The sequence below is a fragment of the Aptenodytes patagonicus genome, chromosome 2 (genome assembly GCF_965638725.1).
Source record: "Aptenodytes patagonicus chromosome 2, bAptPat1.pri.cur, whole genome shotgun sequence".
NCBI classification, from domain to species: domain Eukaryota; kingdom Metazoa; phylum Chordata; class Aves; order Sphenisciformes; family Spheniscidae; genus Aptenodytes; species Aptenodytes patagonicus.
In genome coordinates this window covers 47,701,209-47,717,148 of record NC_134950.1, presented here as the reverse complement: position 1 = coordinate 47,717,148, position 15,940 = coordinate 47,701,209, and the positions used below count along the sequence as shown (strand labels likewise).

Below are 15,940 nucleotides of genomic sequence, written 5' to 3'. Positions count from 1 at the left end.
TAGGTGAGTGGAATGCATTTTTCCCTCAGGCACCTCTGGAGAGTGATACTATATCATGTTAAAAACCGTAAGCTGTTGTCTCAGGCAGACTTGGGCTGGGCCGCTGTTTGCATGAGGCACAGGAGGGAGAACTGCCGCTGGTGCAGGAAGCCTCGGTGGGGAGCGTGTCGATAGCATTGCTCTGAGTCACCGGGGGCCCAAAGACCAACCGTTGCATGATGGCACATGTGTTGTTGTTGGGTGAGGTTTAAATGAGATCCTGAGCCTTTCAGCACCTTTACTTATATAATTTATTTATTTTTATGCATGTATATGTATGTGTCTATGTATATAAAAGTCAGTGTTTTGGCTTAGCTCCTTTGAGGATAGCTACAGCTGCCAATGCGAAATTCTTTCAGCTTCAGCAGGGCTTGATTTCTCACTGATGAAAAGGTGAGGTGATCTGGGGAAATCCACGTACGGCTTTTGCATCCTTTTTGTCATGGGGTGGCTGCGGATCCTCCCCACTGATGGTCTCTACGATGCCCATCCCTAGGAGCAGTGAACTTAAAGACTGAACTCTGACAGAGCAATGGGTGCTCTAAGGGCAGCAAGAGAAACGATGGGGTTTAGTCTGTCTGCAGGAAAGGTGGGTGAGGAAAGAGCCTCAAACAAGGTGTTTTTTTCAAGGGGTTTGAAAGGACATTTCATGGACTGTAAGGAAGCAGTGACTCATCTTCTGCATTTGGGAAAGTCAGGTGAGAGAAAAAGTGACTGGCAGCAGGGCTAAAGAGAGGGGAGAGGAGAATGCAAAACCTGAACTGCAGGGAAAGGATCCAGAAAACAAGAATGCTCTAGGAAAGCTGTCTGGACAAGGATTTATCATATTGTTATCTAAAGATACAGTTGGATCTCAGAACGGTTTCAGGTTGCATTTGTCCCTGATGAGCTGAACCGTAGCCCCGGCGCGCAGTCGCAGGACAGGCAGGATTAAGGCACAGGCCTGTTCTAGGAGCACTGCCCAGTGTCGGCAGCCAGCAGCAGGGCTGCCCTGCACTATTTTTATTATGGCCGTGTCCAAAAAGTGTTTTAAAAAGGCTGAAGGAAAGCAACGCTGCTGTCTAACAGAGTTCCTATGGCAAGAGCAGGGCTTCAGGTGGGGAAAGTATGCTCAAATCTGATCAGCAGCTGCTGCCCTAAAGAGGGGACAGTGCTCCACAGTGGCCTGATAAAGATGCCTGATGGTGGTGAAGAAGAGGAGGAGGGGTGGTAGAGAAGATGAAAACATGGCAAAGTTTGTGCGGAGAGCCTTGATGATCCTGGCTGAACGCCGCCTCAGTCCCAGAAGCTCCTGCTTCTTGTGCTGAGGAGAGTTTTCATTCATCCAGCTTCATTCCAGTGAACCTTGAATGACCCCAGATTCCAAATTTATCCTATTTAAAGTTTAGGAACAGTTCTAAGTCTTTACAGGAATCTAATCTTTAACCCGGTCTCTTCTGAGAATGGCTCACCATGTTACTTTTCCACCTTCTATGAAGAAGCCAGTAGTATTTCTTCAGCAAGGCAATTTCAGATATTGAGTATATCATTTACTCAGATTTACTCTTTTTTTCCTGAAGGGATAAAATTAGTAGGGTCCTAACACTGGGTAATCTACCGTACACATAAATGACAAACTTTCAGGTTGATCTAATTACCAATGCCAAACCACATAAAAATAACAAGTTGCCGGAAAATACAAATCCTGCATAGATTTGACAGGTGAGAAGGGAGGAAGGATATAACATGCAGGTCTATCAGCTGTAAGCTTTGGACACCTAAGTTGTTCTAATCTAGTAAATCTTAATAGAATTGTTGAAGCCAGCAAGGAAAAAATCCATCTCCCATTTCACCGCATGGTTTGGTTGTGCAACATCTAATGTGAAATGGCCAAATATGTTCTCAGGCTACTCCTTCCAGAGGAATTTTATTAAAATAGGCTTTGATCTGGTAACCATTTTATGTTCCAATTAATACTGGGTTGAATATATAGTAGTAACAATCTCTTCAGACATTTTGAATCACACTGCAAGCGAAGCATGTCAAGTTTTATCAAAGGAAAACAATACATTTTGTTTGGCTTTACAATATTCGGACTAAGTAGAAATGCAAGAATGAGTAAACTCATTCTTGAAGCTTCATTGCAATATGGCACTTGAAACTAACCTTGGATCTCATGACTCATCTCTGCTGGGAATGCGGCATCCCTTGACGAGCTTATGATTCTGAATCCAAGAATATTTGCAAGTCAGAGGCAAAGACCCAGAGTAAGAGGCAAAACCGAAGCAATAGATGAATAACTCTCAAGATTTCCATCAGTCTCTTGAGTTCTTCATGTCTGATATTAGCTCAGAAGACATTGTCTTGCAGGGGTACCTGCAAATGCAAATATTGTTTGGCAATGTTTTGGTCTTGTGGATTTGATGGCCAAATAAATACATTTCCAAACATCTGCAAATACTGTCTGCTTTGCTTTGTAAAATTGGAAATAGCTCATTGGCAGATGGCATGAGCACATTGTTAGTGTTAATAGACCTATACACACAAAAGGAGAACAGGTGACTTCTGTTTGTGATTAAGCTAATCACAGATGCAGGAGAGAGCTCCTATCTTATCAGGATTACTGCTTAAACTCAGCTAGTAGGCTACACCAACAGAGCAAATAACTTGCCTTGGCATTTGATGCTCATACAGCATCCTGTGCTTTGGGGTTTCCCTGGAGCGGTTAGTGGCCAGGGCAGGACGTCCCGCTCACGCAGCTCTCTTCCACTTTGTCAGGTTAGTCTGCAGGTCTGCTGTAAAGCTAAATAATTTAGTTATTACCAAACAATCGGATGTTTAAAAACCCTGACATAAATAAAGCGTGCAACATATACAGAATAAGCCTTACAGCTGTTCATTTATTTTTTTCTGCAAACTTCTACATCTTTTTCCTGCAGCTCAAGTTCTCAGCCATTAGTACTTGCAGTAACTGCTTATAGTCGGTTCTATTCTACTTCTTTCAACTCCATTAACCCTTTAACTCCCTCATGAGCTTTGGTGTCAATAATAATCATGAGAAATATTTACAAAAAAAGCAGGAAATTTAGAGATACAAGAGACTAGACATTGGCAATTGGTTGTGAACATCTTTACGCCTCATTAGGAAGCCGCAGGAAATTTGCTAGGAATATACATTTCTGTAGGGGAAGCAGGGGTTGCAAGGTGCAGCTGAAAACAGTCTGGGGAATGTCAGAAGAAAACTGCATTTGCTGAAGCTTTGAACAGCAGCTCTAGGTTGGCTGTCTCTTGGAAGACTTTCGAAGTGCAGATTGAATAATTCCAGATGACAAAAAACTCTGTTAAGAAAACAAAAGGTCTGGGCTTTCAGCCACTTTGGGGTGGTTGTTTTTGTGCCTGGAAAGAACCCTGCACCCATTCACTGCTGCCGCTCCTCTTTCTTTCTCATGCAGTCCCTCTTACGAGGACTTTTTCACATTCTTTATCTCTGGTGCGTGTCCCTTCCCCTTAGCTGCGTTCTGACTTCACCACAAAATTGGCAGCAATTTCATCAGTTTGCTTTTTTCCTTCCTCTGCCTTTGCTCAGGGGAGGATAGCTTCCTCTTTTTATGGAATGGTTTGGGTTGGAAGGGACCTCTTAAAGGTCATTTTCACTCCAACCTCCCTGTCGTAGGGAGGGGGGGAGGTGAGGGAGCAACTCGTCTCTGGGTGGGCTCGAACCACCAACCTTTCGGTTAACAGCCGAACGCGCTAACCGATTGCGCCACAGAGACCGCCTTTCAGCTGTCGCGTGTACCTTGCTGACGTGGGTTTCTGCTTGTGACTGGCCGTGACGCGTTGACACTGACTCTTTAAACCCGGCTTCTACCAGGCAGGGTTTTGGTTGCTGTTTGACAGCTAACTCTCGTTTTCCAGCCTGATCATGGGTTCAGTGGGAAAGGCAAGGCACTGGGGAAGGGGTACAGCGGAGATTTTCAGGTTAGCCTTACCCCAGCCGTGCAGCGGAGCCAGAAAATGCTGTGCCTTACCAAGAGGAGTGAGAAGCAGTTATGCGTTCAGGGGTTGAACACGCTGCTTTATCAAACCAAGAGCTTTTGATCCAGGCGGCCGTGAAGAGGGAGGGGACCGTGGAACAAAATGGGACTAAAACTCAGTCTAAATTTTCCCCTGGACCTGAAGTATCACCAGTCAGGTTAATTCTGCACTTTAAACAAGGATGCCTTGCTAAGTATGAGCGATTTTGAGAAGCTCTTGCACCCGTCCTTGCTCAGGAAAGCAAATGTGTTTTTACGGCTTGCCTTCGCATGGTAGCAGCTGGCAAAAGCAAGATGACATCAATAGAGATGGGTATGACTGAAGTGCCTTCTCAGTGAGGACTAACCTACTCGCCCCTTGCTTGCAGCTGTGCGCTCACCTCTCCTAGTTTTGGCTGCTAAAATATGACCTGGTCAACTAAGCTTTAGCAATTTCCTGTGGATATAATGGCAAAAAGTGTGATTGCTCTTACAGCTGCCTAATGCTGTGTTTGCCGGTAGGACAGTAATAAAGTAGTTCTGGCAGGCAGTGCAGGTGTGCCCTTATAGTTGTAAGAGGTGTTGGTGATATTCAGAAAATAAGATTTGTTTATTTATTTTCCATGTGCAGGGTTTATTAGGAGTGAATCCCAGGCGCTGAGCATTTTCTCTCCTGATTTTATTTGCTAGCTGCTACAGATGAGACCACACTCAGTTTCACCGTTTCATGCTTTAGTATTGGGGTACAGCTACTACCAGCTAAAACAGCAGATCCTTTAAAAGCTAAAGCATCGTCTCTGGTATCTTCCCAGTCCTGTATTTCTAAACAGAGCATGGTTTCAAGCCCCAGCCTAGGAAGTGCATCAGTACAGAGTTGGCTGCGCTGAGCACAACACGCTAGTACTCGTATCCTGATTTCTGGTCTTGCCCACCACCTGTGACATTCCTTCTCCTTTCACCCACACCTGTGGATTCCTAGGGGACATCAGTTCCAAAGAAGTGAGAACTCGGCCAAGGATGTCAGAGCTGGCCTGTTTTGTCAGTCGTCGCTGAAGCGGATAGAGAGGAAGCCTGCCCACGGTACACACCTCTGCTAGAGGACCTCACAGTGGTAGGAAAGAAAATGAGCTTGTCTCTATTTCTCCCAACTCTGCATTTAAATAGAACTGCTTTCTTTACTCTTGCATGCTATGTTTAATTTGTGAACTTGCCAAGATGTTATCTTTTTCCCAGAATCATCGGACTTTCTTTAAAGGGTGAAGTGATTTTATTGCCCTTGGAGAGCGTTGCAGAATTTTTGCATTCACGTACAGTAGAGCATGAGATTACAGACTTTCAGCCACAGAAAGGGACATGGGTATCTGCCCTTTAAATATGGATTTTAAAGTAAAAGATGCTTTATCTTGCCTCAGAGGTACAGAAGCAATGAAAAGTGAATGCTGTGGTTTATTAAGCAAAATTTCTTGTTGCAATGAAGGCGGCTTTTTTCCTCCATCTGACACTCTGAGAGGTGGGGGAAGAGGAGCACAGGCAGCACTAAGCTTATATTCTAATTTTATACTAAAAGTTCCACATGGATACATATATTTTAAAGACCAGTTAGCATTTTCAGACAGAAATGGCCTGGTACTGTGCAAAGGGATGAATGTTCTTCTTGTAATACTTTTTAAAGTTAAGATTTGGCCCAAATCACTAATTCTCAAGGAAATACCTCAACTCTTCATATCAAGATGGAACAATCACTTCAGCTTAAATACAGGAAATGTTGGGCATAATAGCCATTACTTGCACAGATCTTGTTAACAAGAACATAATTTCCTAATCACTCCCTTGAAAGCAAACCCAGATGATAGAAGCATAGTTGAGCTCCTGCCAAACACCTCAAGAACTCCGATTTCACACCCAAGCTCCTGCAGGAGTGCCAGGATAACCTCAACTATTCAGTGAAAAAAAAATCTTAAGCACTATGCTTATAGTTCCTCTTATACTTGCATTCTTAAACACAAAAACTATCAGTTGGGATACTACAAAAACTTGAGTAAGAAACAAGAGTGCGGACATCTAGATGTGTTTGTATTACACACCGAGGCAATACGTAACTCTGCAGGCAATATTGCCGTAGTGGCAACACCCTAGTCCATCTCCCCATCCTCTTGAATGGGACCTCGAGAAAAAAGAAAGTTTCTTTTTTTTTTTTTTTTTAATATGTAGAGTAGTTAGAGGACAAAAGAACAGATTCTAGTTTTTATTGGTGGCAGTCCCTCCACAGTGAGGGCATGTGTGTGATTTAATGAGGCATGCAAAGGGCTTTGATCTTGCATCATCTTCATGATGTAAGTGATGAAAACAGGAGCCTTCGCTGGTGGTGGAGGCTCATCAAGAGGTGATGCAAGTGGCAATTGCTGCAAGTCCATAGATGTGTTGGTTTTCAATATAATGCATCTCTCATACAAATAAACACTAAAGCTGTTAGACTTCCCTCAAGTTGTTACAGCAGCGCTTTTAAAAAGCGAACAACCAAGGAAGCTCACCCACTAAATGTTTGTAGACCATGTTGCAGGAACTGCAAATATTAGAGACAACTTTAATTTTATTTATCTACATATTTCCCATTAGCTTGTGAAACTATCAACTAGTTATCTACTCTTTTTTAAACAGAGCATACGACAAGTTGACAAAATTATTGTCTTGCTCCAGAGAAGTTTTTTGTAGGCTCTCTGGGTTTCTAAATGGCATGAAGGGTGGAGCTAGTCATTTAGCCACACCCATGGTGAGGTTTATAAAAGGAAGTTTTCTAGAGGAAGCTCTTTTCTACCAGTCTGTGACAACTGGTGGTTTTATTTAACAGGGTTTTATCTTTAAAAAAAAAAAAAAAAATCCTACTATGTCAAGGCCTCATAAAGGTGGGGATGCTCCTCTAAATGAATCTTTGAAACATCAAGGTAAGGTAAGTCATGGAGTCTGCTTTACTACTTTAGTTCATTTTTACACATAATATTTCTGTGGGGAGAGCTGAGTATTACTGTAGCTTCAAAGGTCTATATTTTCTCTGCCATGTATAATTGGAGTTCTGTTCTCTGTAGTTTTGTATTGCTGTAACACTAACTGAAATGGAGAAAAAAATCCCCAAACTTTATTAGAGTTTGGAGAGGTTGCCATTTGTCATAGGGTGGTCAGGCTTTCAAGACTGATGACTTTGAGGGCTAATTTGCACCACCTCTCCACAACACTAAGGTTAATGTGGTTGTTGTAATTGTGCTGCTCTTCGTAAGTCACACCAATATTAATTTCTCCAGCATACAAATAAAAGATATGCTATGCTTTATTGCACAATTGCTGTGACTTCGTCATGACTTTTTGATACACCCAGTAATCCTGCCATAATTTTTGGTTTATAGCGTATCACAGTTTCCTTATGTATACAGGCAAATAATTGCTTGTAAGTTAGTCTGTTCAGCAGAGGTCTCGTGAGTTACTGTGGATGTCCCTCAATGAGATTAGGTGCTGTAAAGGTTTGTTTGCTATTGAACACAGGTGTTCACGGTGGTACAATAATTCCGTAGACAGGTCTGTATCAGTTTACAAGATGACCGGGTGAAATCTTTCGTAATCATCAACTGAAGTCAAATGCGTTGTATCAAAAAGTGATCACAACAATGTAGGGTGTGTAGCATGGATGTGTCAAGAATGCTGGTCAGCATGAAAAATACCTATCTTATTACACTGGTTGCCTAGCTCTGGGCTTATTGCTGGTGTGATGGTGAAACAGAATTGTAAGGAATTGGAGAGAGGGGAATGAACCCCGAAAATACTTTTTAGGAGCTCCTTTCAGGCGTCTGGGAAAATGGACGAAAGTCCAGACTTCTTTGAAAACTTAATAAGCAACCAGAGACAAATGCCTTAAAAGTTAACTTTTTCCTCCAATTACATTATCTGTACATAACTAGATTGGAGGAGAGTAATAAGTTTTCCCTTGTGAGCCTTCAATTAAGAGGGAGTAGAAGTCACTAATATTTTTGTTATTCATTGCGCCCAAAATATGGGAAGTATTTGAGGGTCGCTACTCTACTAGTTGTTCTCCAGAGTATACTAGTATAACTACCATGTGCTACAAAAATAACCAAAGTAATGGTTTCCACAAAACTGGTGGTGTTGATGGGTTCTCTTTTTCAAGCTGTAAGCAAAACTGTGAATTAATGTAGCTGGCAAAAAGCTGGCTGATGGCCTCTTGGGCAAAATGGTATGATGTAAGTTGGAGAGGCTGTCAGAGCATTTTGACTTTGTGTGATTAGTAGACATGAGAAAATAAATGCATCTTGCATTTGAATAGACACGTTTTCCACCTTGATAATGCTGTGGTTTTTCTTTGGAGCTTTTCCTGTCAATATTAAACTTGTAGGATGCTTAACTTGAGCAGTGTGGTCATTTCTGCTTTTTACCATGTGTTTTTACTGATATGTAACAAATTGTGGCTGTGCTGGACTGCGGTGAGAGGAGTCTTGTCGGACAGCATAGCCATCTCCTGCAAGGGAGTCCCCTTGGCTTTATCTGCTGCCATTCTTCCGGGTGGTTGACATGCTGCAGTTAGATTGTTCATAAGTATTTTTAAGTGCATTGCATTTATTTTAAGTGCCTGGTGTAGATCAAACTGTGAAAAAACATTTGCTGTTATCTTTTTTTGTATTAGTACAGTAAATGGGAGAGATGAAGGAAGAGGAAAATACTGTCAATACTGGCAGAGAATCTTAGATGTCTCTGCTCTTGGATACTTTTGGATGGGTTTTCTGAATCAGGGAGAAAGTTTGAGCTTTTTCCAGTGGGTAATGTAGAGTTACTTACTTTTTGACATCGCTGCATAGCGTAATGTATTTGTAAATTTGGTCACCCCTCTAAGCAGGGACTGGAGTGACTTCTGTCATTTTGTGACTTGAAAAGCAATATTTATGGAATAAAATACTTATCCAGGGTAATTCTGACACTGACCTGCTATTCAACACAAACGAGTCAAGGGACACCGACTGTCCTATGGCTGATTACTTATTATATTTGATAAATTTAGATAAATCTTCAAAAGGCTACTTTTGAGTAGCCAAACTACAAGCCTTAGGGTGCCATCTTCCTCTCCTGATTTGATTTTTGGAGCCACGTATGTACTAAATGCAGAAAGTCCACAGAGATGACTTCTTGGTGGCGAGCTGAGTAATTAAGAGGCAGATGGCCAATGACAATCTCTTAGTAACTTATTTCTTTGAGGTGGTGTATGAAGACTGACACTGACAGCTGGGTTACTCTGACGTGGTATTCTGTTAGTCCCTTCACATTTCAGTACTTTTGCTATCAGAAGATTCAAGCACAAAACTTCAACTTATTTGGGTGGATGCTAAAATTAAGTCCTGCTCTGGATTCTCCCTCCCTAATTCATGCATGGCAACACAAGTGTGTTCAGAGCTGAGCTGGGGGAGGGACGTGGGGTGGCTTGCAGGTTCAGCTGGGGTGGGTGCAGGGGTGGTCGTGGAGAAGGGGCTGGCGTGGGTGGCCTGAGAGGGTCCAAGGGGAGGAGGGAGGTTCCCAGGAGGATGGGGAGGGCAGAGTGGGAGGAGAGAGGCCCCGTCACAACGGCAGCTTCTGAGTCTTGGCCCAGCCTTTAAACCTTGCTGGCCCTGCAGAGTCTTCGGTGTCTCTCCTTGTTTCCCATCATGTCTTCTGCTACCACCAAGAAGGTGAGTTTTCTGACTCCTGGATGAGGACAGAAATGCATTTTTCTCTACGTTCCTGGGTCAGCCAAAGTCGGTTTTACCTGTACCACTGAGAAGACCCAAGCTGACCCTGCTTAGCTGGATGCCTTACTGCTTTATGAATCAGCACACCACTATGGATTCTCCTGTTCAGCTGTCGTTTATTTAGATTGTGGAATCCTGAAATCAGAATGGTTTTACAGATCCTAAAATAACCGCAGTTTCTTTAACGTGACTGGATTTCCTTAAATAATATTTTTTCTCAGGGCAGTGCTGTCAGAGGAAAGGGTCAGCTGGCTTTTGCTGCCCTAGTTTAGTTTGACTCAAACCAAGTTGCTGAGTTTAAACAATGAGTCTTGTAGACTTGAGTTTTTTCAGTTTTTGTCCACCTGACAATCATGCGTATAGGCAACAATTTCCATCACAAGGAGGAAGCCTGTAGTTCAGCTCCTTTGTGCAACCTGGAAGGGGAGTCGCGAAGGATGCAGTATACAATGAAAACTCTCCTTAGATAACCGAGATCTAAATAACAAACTGAGAAAGAAATATAACTGCCAGTCAGATGTCACTTGGCCTGAGACAATGCTTTTGAGGTGTGTTTGTAAGATGCTTGAAGGCCACATCAGGTAAAGGATGTGATTAGCATCCCGCATATGACTTTAGGATGATGTATCGTCTCTGCTGCAGCAATAATCTTTCACTGGAATGCAGGGACTACAGGCAACGAGGTCATGTTAGAAAACCAGATAGAGAAATCCTACGATGGGCTTGTCAAATGACAGGGAACTTATTATGTAGCTGTGGAATGGACCAACAAGAAACGTTTGTCTGACCGATGGCAGTGATATCTCTTGTCTTCCTTTGAAAGGAACGCGTAGCTACTGGTACAGTTCTGTCCATTAAAACAATGTGGCACAGAGGAGTTGATGCTGCTTTGTTACTGCATTCACTGTGCACTACTGCAAGAAATTCCAAGTGCTGCCTTCTGCTCTTTGACCATGAAGATCTTATTCCAGGTTTTATTGAATTCAGTAATACACAATAAGACATAAATGAAATGTGTATGTTATGCAGTAGCCTAAATGCATCCATTTAAATCAACTAAGATTAGTGGTACGGGGTATAGGGCCTCTGAGTTACTTCCTGTATATGTCCTGCTGTGCAGTATGGTGTTTTTCCATGTATTTTTTTCATGATGACTGTTTACATTTGATAACTCGCTTCCAAAACTTGAAATTGCAGGAAAAAGTTTGCTCAGAGCGATGCCTGAGGTAAAACTGAATGGTATTCTGCCTTTCTCATAGCCCTAAGCATACAGGCTGGTCCTGGAAGGTGCTGGCGAGCCTGCTCAGAAGTAATTGATGGGAGCTGGATATCAGCCTGTGCGCTTGCAGAGTGCTGCAGCGGGGCCTGGAGCTGGCCTGAGCTTCATGGGGGAACCACCCGCTCTTTTCTGTTACAGAGTTAGAGGCTTCCAGCCCACAAAGCTCCTTTTATTAGAACATAAAAATACATGTTAGAAGAAAAAGCACTTACCAACAGGAGAGAGATCTGGTAGGTGAGATTAAAACTTTTTAATAATATATACCTTCTATGCCCGATGTATCCTGTGCAGTAGGGTCCTTCCCTCCTATCTCTTCTAGTTCTCTCATTTTTTGGCTTCTGAAGTTGAAGAAATTCTGTGCTGTCCCCAGGAGAGTTTATTTTCACTTCTTGCTGGGTTTGCCTTTTGGTTCGAGTCCCTGGCACGAGCCCAGTACTTTGCTCGGGCATCTCTTGTTGTCCGCTTGTGCGTCACATTGACCGCAGAGGGGTTTCACTCCCAGCTCGCTCCATGGCATGCACCCACAGCTAAGCCCCACAACAGTCAAATAAATAGCGCTCTGTGTGTGTATAAACATAAAAACTCTTTGAGTTGGATTCTCTCGCCGTGCTACCGGATGCCTTTCCATTGGTATCAAGCAGAGACAGGCCCACCTCTTCTGGGATGTGGACTGCCAAAATGTGTGGCTTTATTCCAAATTAACAAATCGACTCTAAAAGAAGCAGCAACTTGTGTTCCTGAATTTGAGTTCTTAGTGTCAGAAAACTGTTACGCTGGCTTGCATGTCCTGTTTTCCTGCGTGGAATAGTAGGGGAAAGAACACAGCACTTCAAACAAGAAAAGGTTGTAAGCATCTCTACTGACTAAGGAAAGCAGGAGTATTTCTGGGATTAAAAATAGTGCACTTTCCAGCGTAACATCGTGTCACTTGGTTAAAGTTGAGACAGCTTCAGTTGTATTATTCTTTACACATATTGTATGTCAAAATATATTATCTTGATCATTTTCATATTCTGGAAATTAAACTTCAACATCAATTTGTCATCAAAAAGGAGTAGGAAAGCTGAACCCTGACAGTCTTCTCTGGATATAGCAGTTTCTCAAAATGGACACATTGCACTGAGGGAGAACAAAATAACACTGAAGTAAAATGATGTGCTCGTGCTCTCGACAGGCAAAAGGCATTTAGTTTGATAAGGTGCCAAATGGTGTCATTTGAGAGCGTTGCAAAGACTTCCAGCTGTCTTGCGTACGCTAACTAAATATCTGTGTGAATTAGAATTTGTCCCTGTGAATATTTCACCAGAATTGACCTTGCCTGACCTGGTTAATTCAAGCTCAAGTGCAGCTTGTTGCAATCTCCTGATAATATTTTTGACCAAGACTGCATTTCTCTGAGCATCCTGCCCAATGCTGAAGTGAAGGACTGTGTTTGCAGAAGGATAGCAGGGCTCTCCCCTCAGCTGCTTCCCAGCTTGCTGCGGGAGATGCTGCCCTGCTCTGTTGACTCATGTGGAAGGTGTGGCATGTTTTGACCAGGAATGGAAGGGCGTAAGAGAGTCGCAGCGGAGTGCAGCAGAGTCTGAGACAAGCCCTGCAGGGAAATCAATCTTATGGGAAAGCGTAGGTTGAATCTTGCATTTTTGCTACGTGAGTTAACAAGCAAGCTGACTACCAAAAAGGGAGAAAAATTGGACTTACACCACGAGCATACATAAATTGCTCATTGGATTGTGAGAAAGAGACCTGCTTTCAGCTGATGTTGGATGCTTCAGCTGCGGATGCTATCTGGCTGCTCATTTGTTCCACAAGTTACTACCTTGATTCACCTTGGGCATGTTCAGTTCAGTAATATCTTGTCACGGGGACTTCCAATAGCTGACTAGTCTTGCTGAAAAGAGAAGGGCTTTGTTAAATGAGTGTATGCTTGGGAAATAAGAATTTCATTTTCAAAAGCTTTATTTAGAGCCCCAAAATGCATGTTCACCTTTTGCACATGTATTTTATATCTAGCACTGCTCATTAAAGCAGTTGTGCATGAAAATATCTGATAGTTGCCACTGTGGGAGCCCTGGATGCAAAGAGAGCAAGTGAGTTTATGCAAGACAGGAGGTGTGCCAAGCACTCTTTCAGGCTCAGCTGAAGGACACTCCGGTCACTCCAAAGAAAAACAGCTACTAGGAAGCTGCCACTACAGAAAGCACCACAGTTTGAAGAAAGCTTGTCTAGCAACGTTAACAGGGGCTAGGTTGTCTAAGGCAGATTGCACATGCCTGAGAAGAAACAGTAAGACTGGGTCTTCTGCACAGGATTTGCTGTACTGGCAGGTTTATGAAAGAGGGAAACAAAAACAAAAAAACAAACACCAAAATTGCCAGAGTTTTGCATCCCAATCTAAGCTAACAGACTTTGTCTTCTAGATGTGAAAAATTGGCCAGTATAAAAGTTTAGTCAACTATAAGGGAAATAGTGTGCATGTAAATGGCAAATCAATCCAAAGTATCCGTTTCTCCAGTTAAGTGGTGACTTTCCTTGCTTAGTTTGGACAGCAAACAGAAAATGTAAGTGTCTGGGAAAGGCAGTGAAAGAAGTATCTACACTTGAATTGTGTATACTACTGAAATTGGTTTAGTGCTCCTCCAAGTCAGTACTTACAGGCAGTGTGCTGAAGGAAAAACTTTCCAGAGCAGAATGTTGTGGAAGTTTGAATTCAATCTGATACTGTAGAATAACTTGGAAACTTCCCAGTTAGCTTTTTGCTAATGAGCAGCGGTGATGCATGTGCCTTCAAGTTAGTGGACTGGTCCGTTGTGTTCTGTGGCTCTTGTCTGCAGAACAACATAAAGAAACAATAGTTGAGAGAGCTTTGCACTGCAGCCTCTTGGAGGAAACACTGCAGCTCAAAAATGCAGCCCAGAAACTTCTGATTTGATAGACTTCAAATACAAGCTATCCTTTCAGAACAAAGCAATGTTAACTTGAGGGGTTGAAGTTTGACAGCTAACCTTTTGAACCCCCTCCCATATGACTTGCTTTAATTGTGTAGTATCATGGAGTACCTAAATGAGATAACAAGCTGTCACTCTTATCTCGCAGACTGGAATGTTTTCCTTCAACTTGAAGTTCACAAGCTGTGATCAGGTGGCAATGTTATTGTAACTGAAGGAGGAAAAGGTATTTATGCAGTTTTCAAATACAGTCCTGCTCTGACGAACCCTTCAATGACACTCTTCATTTCCCTTAATATAGAGACCCATTTCTAGTTTCCAGCTCTATAAAACCTCAAGATCCTAAAAGCTTAGTTGGCTCTGTGCTTCCTTTGTCAAATATACAGGTTTTGCAATTTTAGCACTAATTACTTGTGCGGGGTCAGTACCACAATGCCAGTGTCCTCAAGCTTCAGTGCATTTTAGCTTTCCAATTTTGCAGGCAGGATGCAAGGTTGCCCCCAGTTTCTGATAGACCTCTTACAAATGCAGGCTTCTGATCCTTACTGAGAATATAGGTAGCATTATATTTGTCAGTGAAGATCTGGTTCTTTTAGTGATCAGAGCTACTGCCACCTGGGTAGGGTAAGCAAATCAGCACTCACTGTTTTGAAACATGAATAAATACCAAATAGCATTTCTCTGCCTACTCTCCCAAGGGATCCAATCCTATCAGCATACCCAGATCACGTTGCCTGTGCCAAACGCAGCAATCGCTGACTGCTTTCAGTCAAAATACGTGCAGAAGAGTGTGAAGCAATTCCTCCACCTTGTAGATGAGGATAGTTGAAGGACTGACTCAAAACTTGAGACACTAAAGGGGATCTGCCCCTCAGCAGCTTGGAGAAGGCTTAAAACGTGCTCCTCCAGAGAGTTTCATGACCACCTGGCTGTGATTATGTCATTGAGACCACCTGACCACTTTTTTCCCACTGATTAAGTAATGTAAAAGATTAACATAGTCCTTTCAGCAGAGACTGGCACCCAGGGATGACTGTCACACTGTGGATCTATGGAAAAGTGACTCTTACATGCCACCTAGGAAAACTGGATGGTTGGGATTGATTAGGTGAAAATGAGGGAGGAAAACAAACTTTTTTGGCTTTTGGTTTATGACTCAGAGCACATGTGGTGATCTGTGCAGTACAAATGAAGTGATGCTACACCCTTCAATGTATCTTCAGCTGTCATGTGAGCACCTTAGCTAATCAGAGGTTCAGAGGACATTTCCACAAACTATATAGCCTTACAGCCTTCGTAGGTTTGTACATCTGTAATTGACTGCAAGTAATCCATTCTGCTAACATGAGAGGAGTCCAAGAACTCTCTATCTGTTTTACCAGTGCTGTAAAGAGCAAAACTTTGGTTTTTAGGTTTATATATTGGATGTTATGTATTATATTTAGGTATTATATATTTAGATTCTTAAGGACTGAAATAAAAATCAAGATACAAGACTTTAACTGTTTTTACCATTGCCATAGATAATGGAATCTATCTTTATATCCTTGAGTTAATCCCATTTTCCTGTTCAGGAACTTGAGGCAGAGAAAGACGTGCCAGAACTGTTAAAAGGGGTGAGATGGCAGTCCAATACCCTAACTAGGGCTCTCTTTCCTGGGTGAGGCAAGCAGGCAACAAGCAGCCTGCAGTTATGATACTTTTACACAGAATCATTGGATGATACAGGTTGAAAGAGATCATCTTGTCCAAACCCTGTTCAAAGCCATCCCAAACAGATCAGGTTGCTCAGGAATTTGTTGAGCTCTGAATGTCTCAAAGACATTCAGACTTCCCAGCCTCACTGAACCCAATGTTCAACCACCCTTATGATGAAAACACTTTTCCTAACATGTAATCAGG

General features: G+C 42.6%; 1 protein-coding gene and 1 non-coding gene across 4 annotated transcripts in view; one reads left to right on the top strand and one right to left on the bottom strand.

The window, feature by feature from the left end:
* The window catches only part of MAPRE2 (microtubule associated protein RP/EB family member 2), a 102,587-nt gene that overhangs the window by 3,129 nt on the left and 83,518 nt on the right, over positions 1-15,940 (top strand). The window contains exon 1 of one of the 3 annotated variants that reach the window (XM_076329744.1): positions 5,047-5,142. The exons of 1 other annotated variant lie outside the window; for it this stretch is intronic. Coding sequence is in view for 1 of the 2 variants with exons in the window: in XM_076329742.1 (XP_076185857.1) it covers positions 6,916-6,978 (63 nt within the window). In the remaining variant the exon portion in view is untranslated. Of the gene's footprint in view, positions 1-5,046; positions 5,143-6,838; positions 6,979-15,940 lie in introns of those variants that run through there. One more of the 3 variants, XM_076329742.1, reaches the window with a different exon arrangement.
* TRNAN-GUU (transfer RNA asparagine (anticodon GUU)) lies at positions 3,718-3,791 on the bottom strand. The gene has a single exon. It is a non-coding gene; the product is annotated as a tRNA-Asn (tRNA).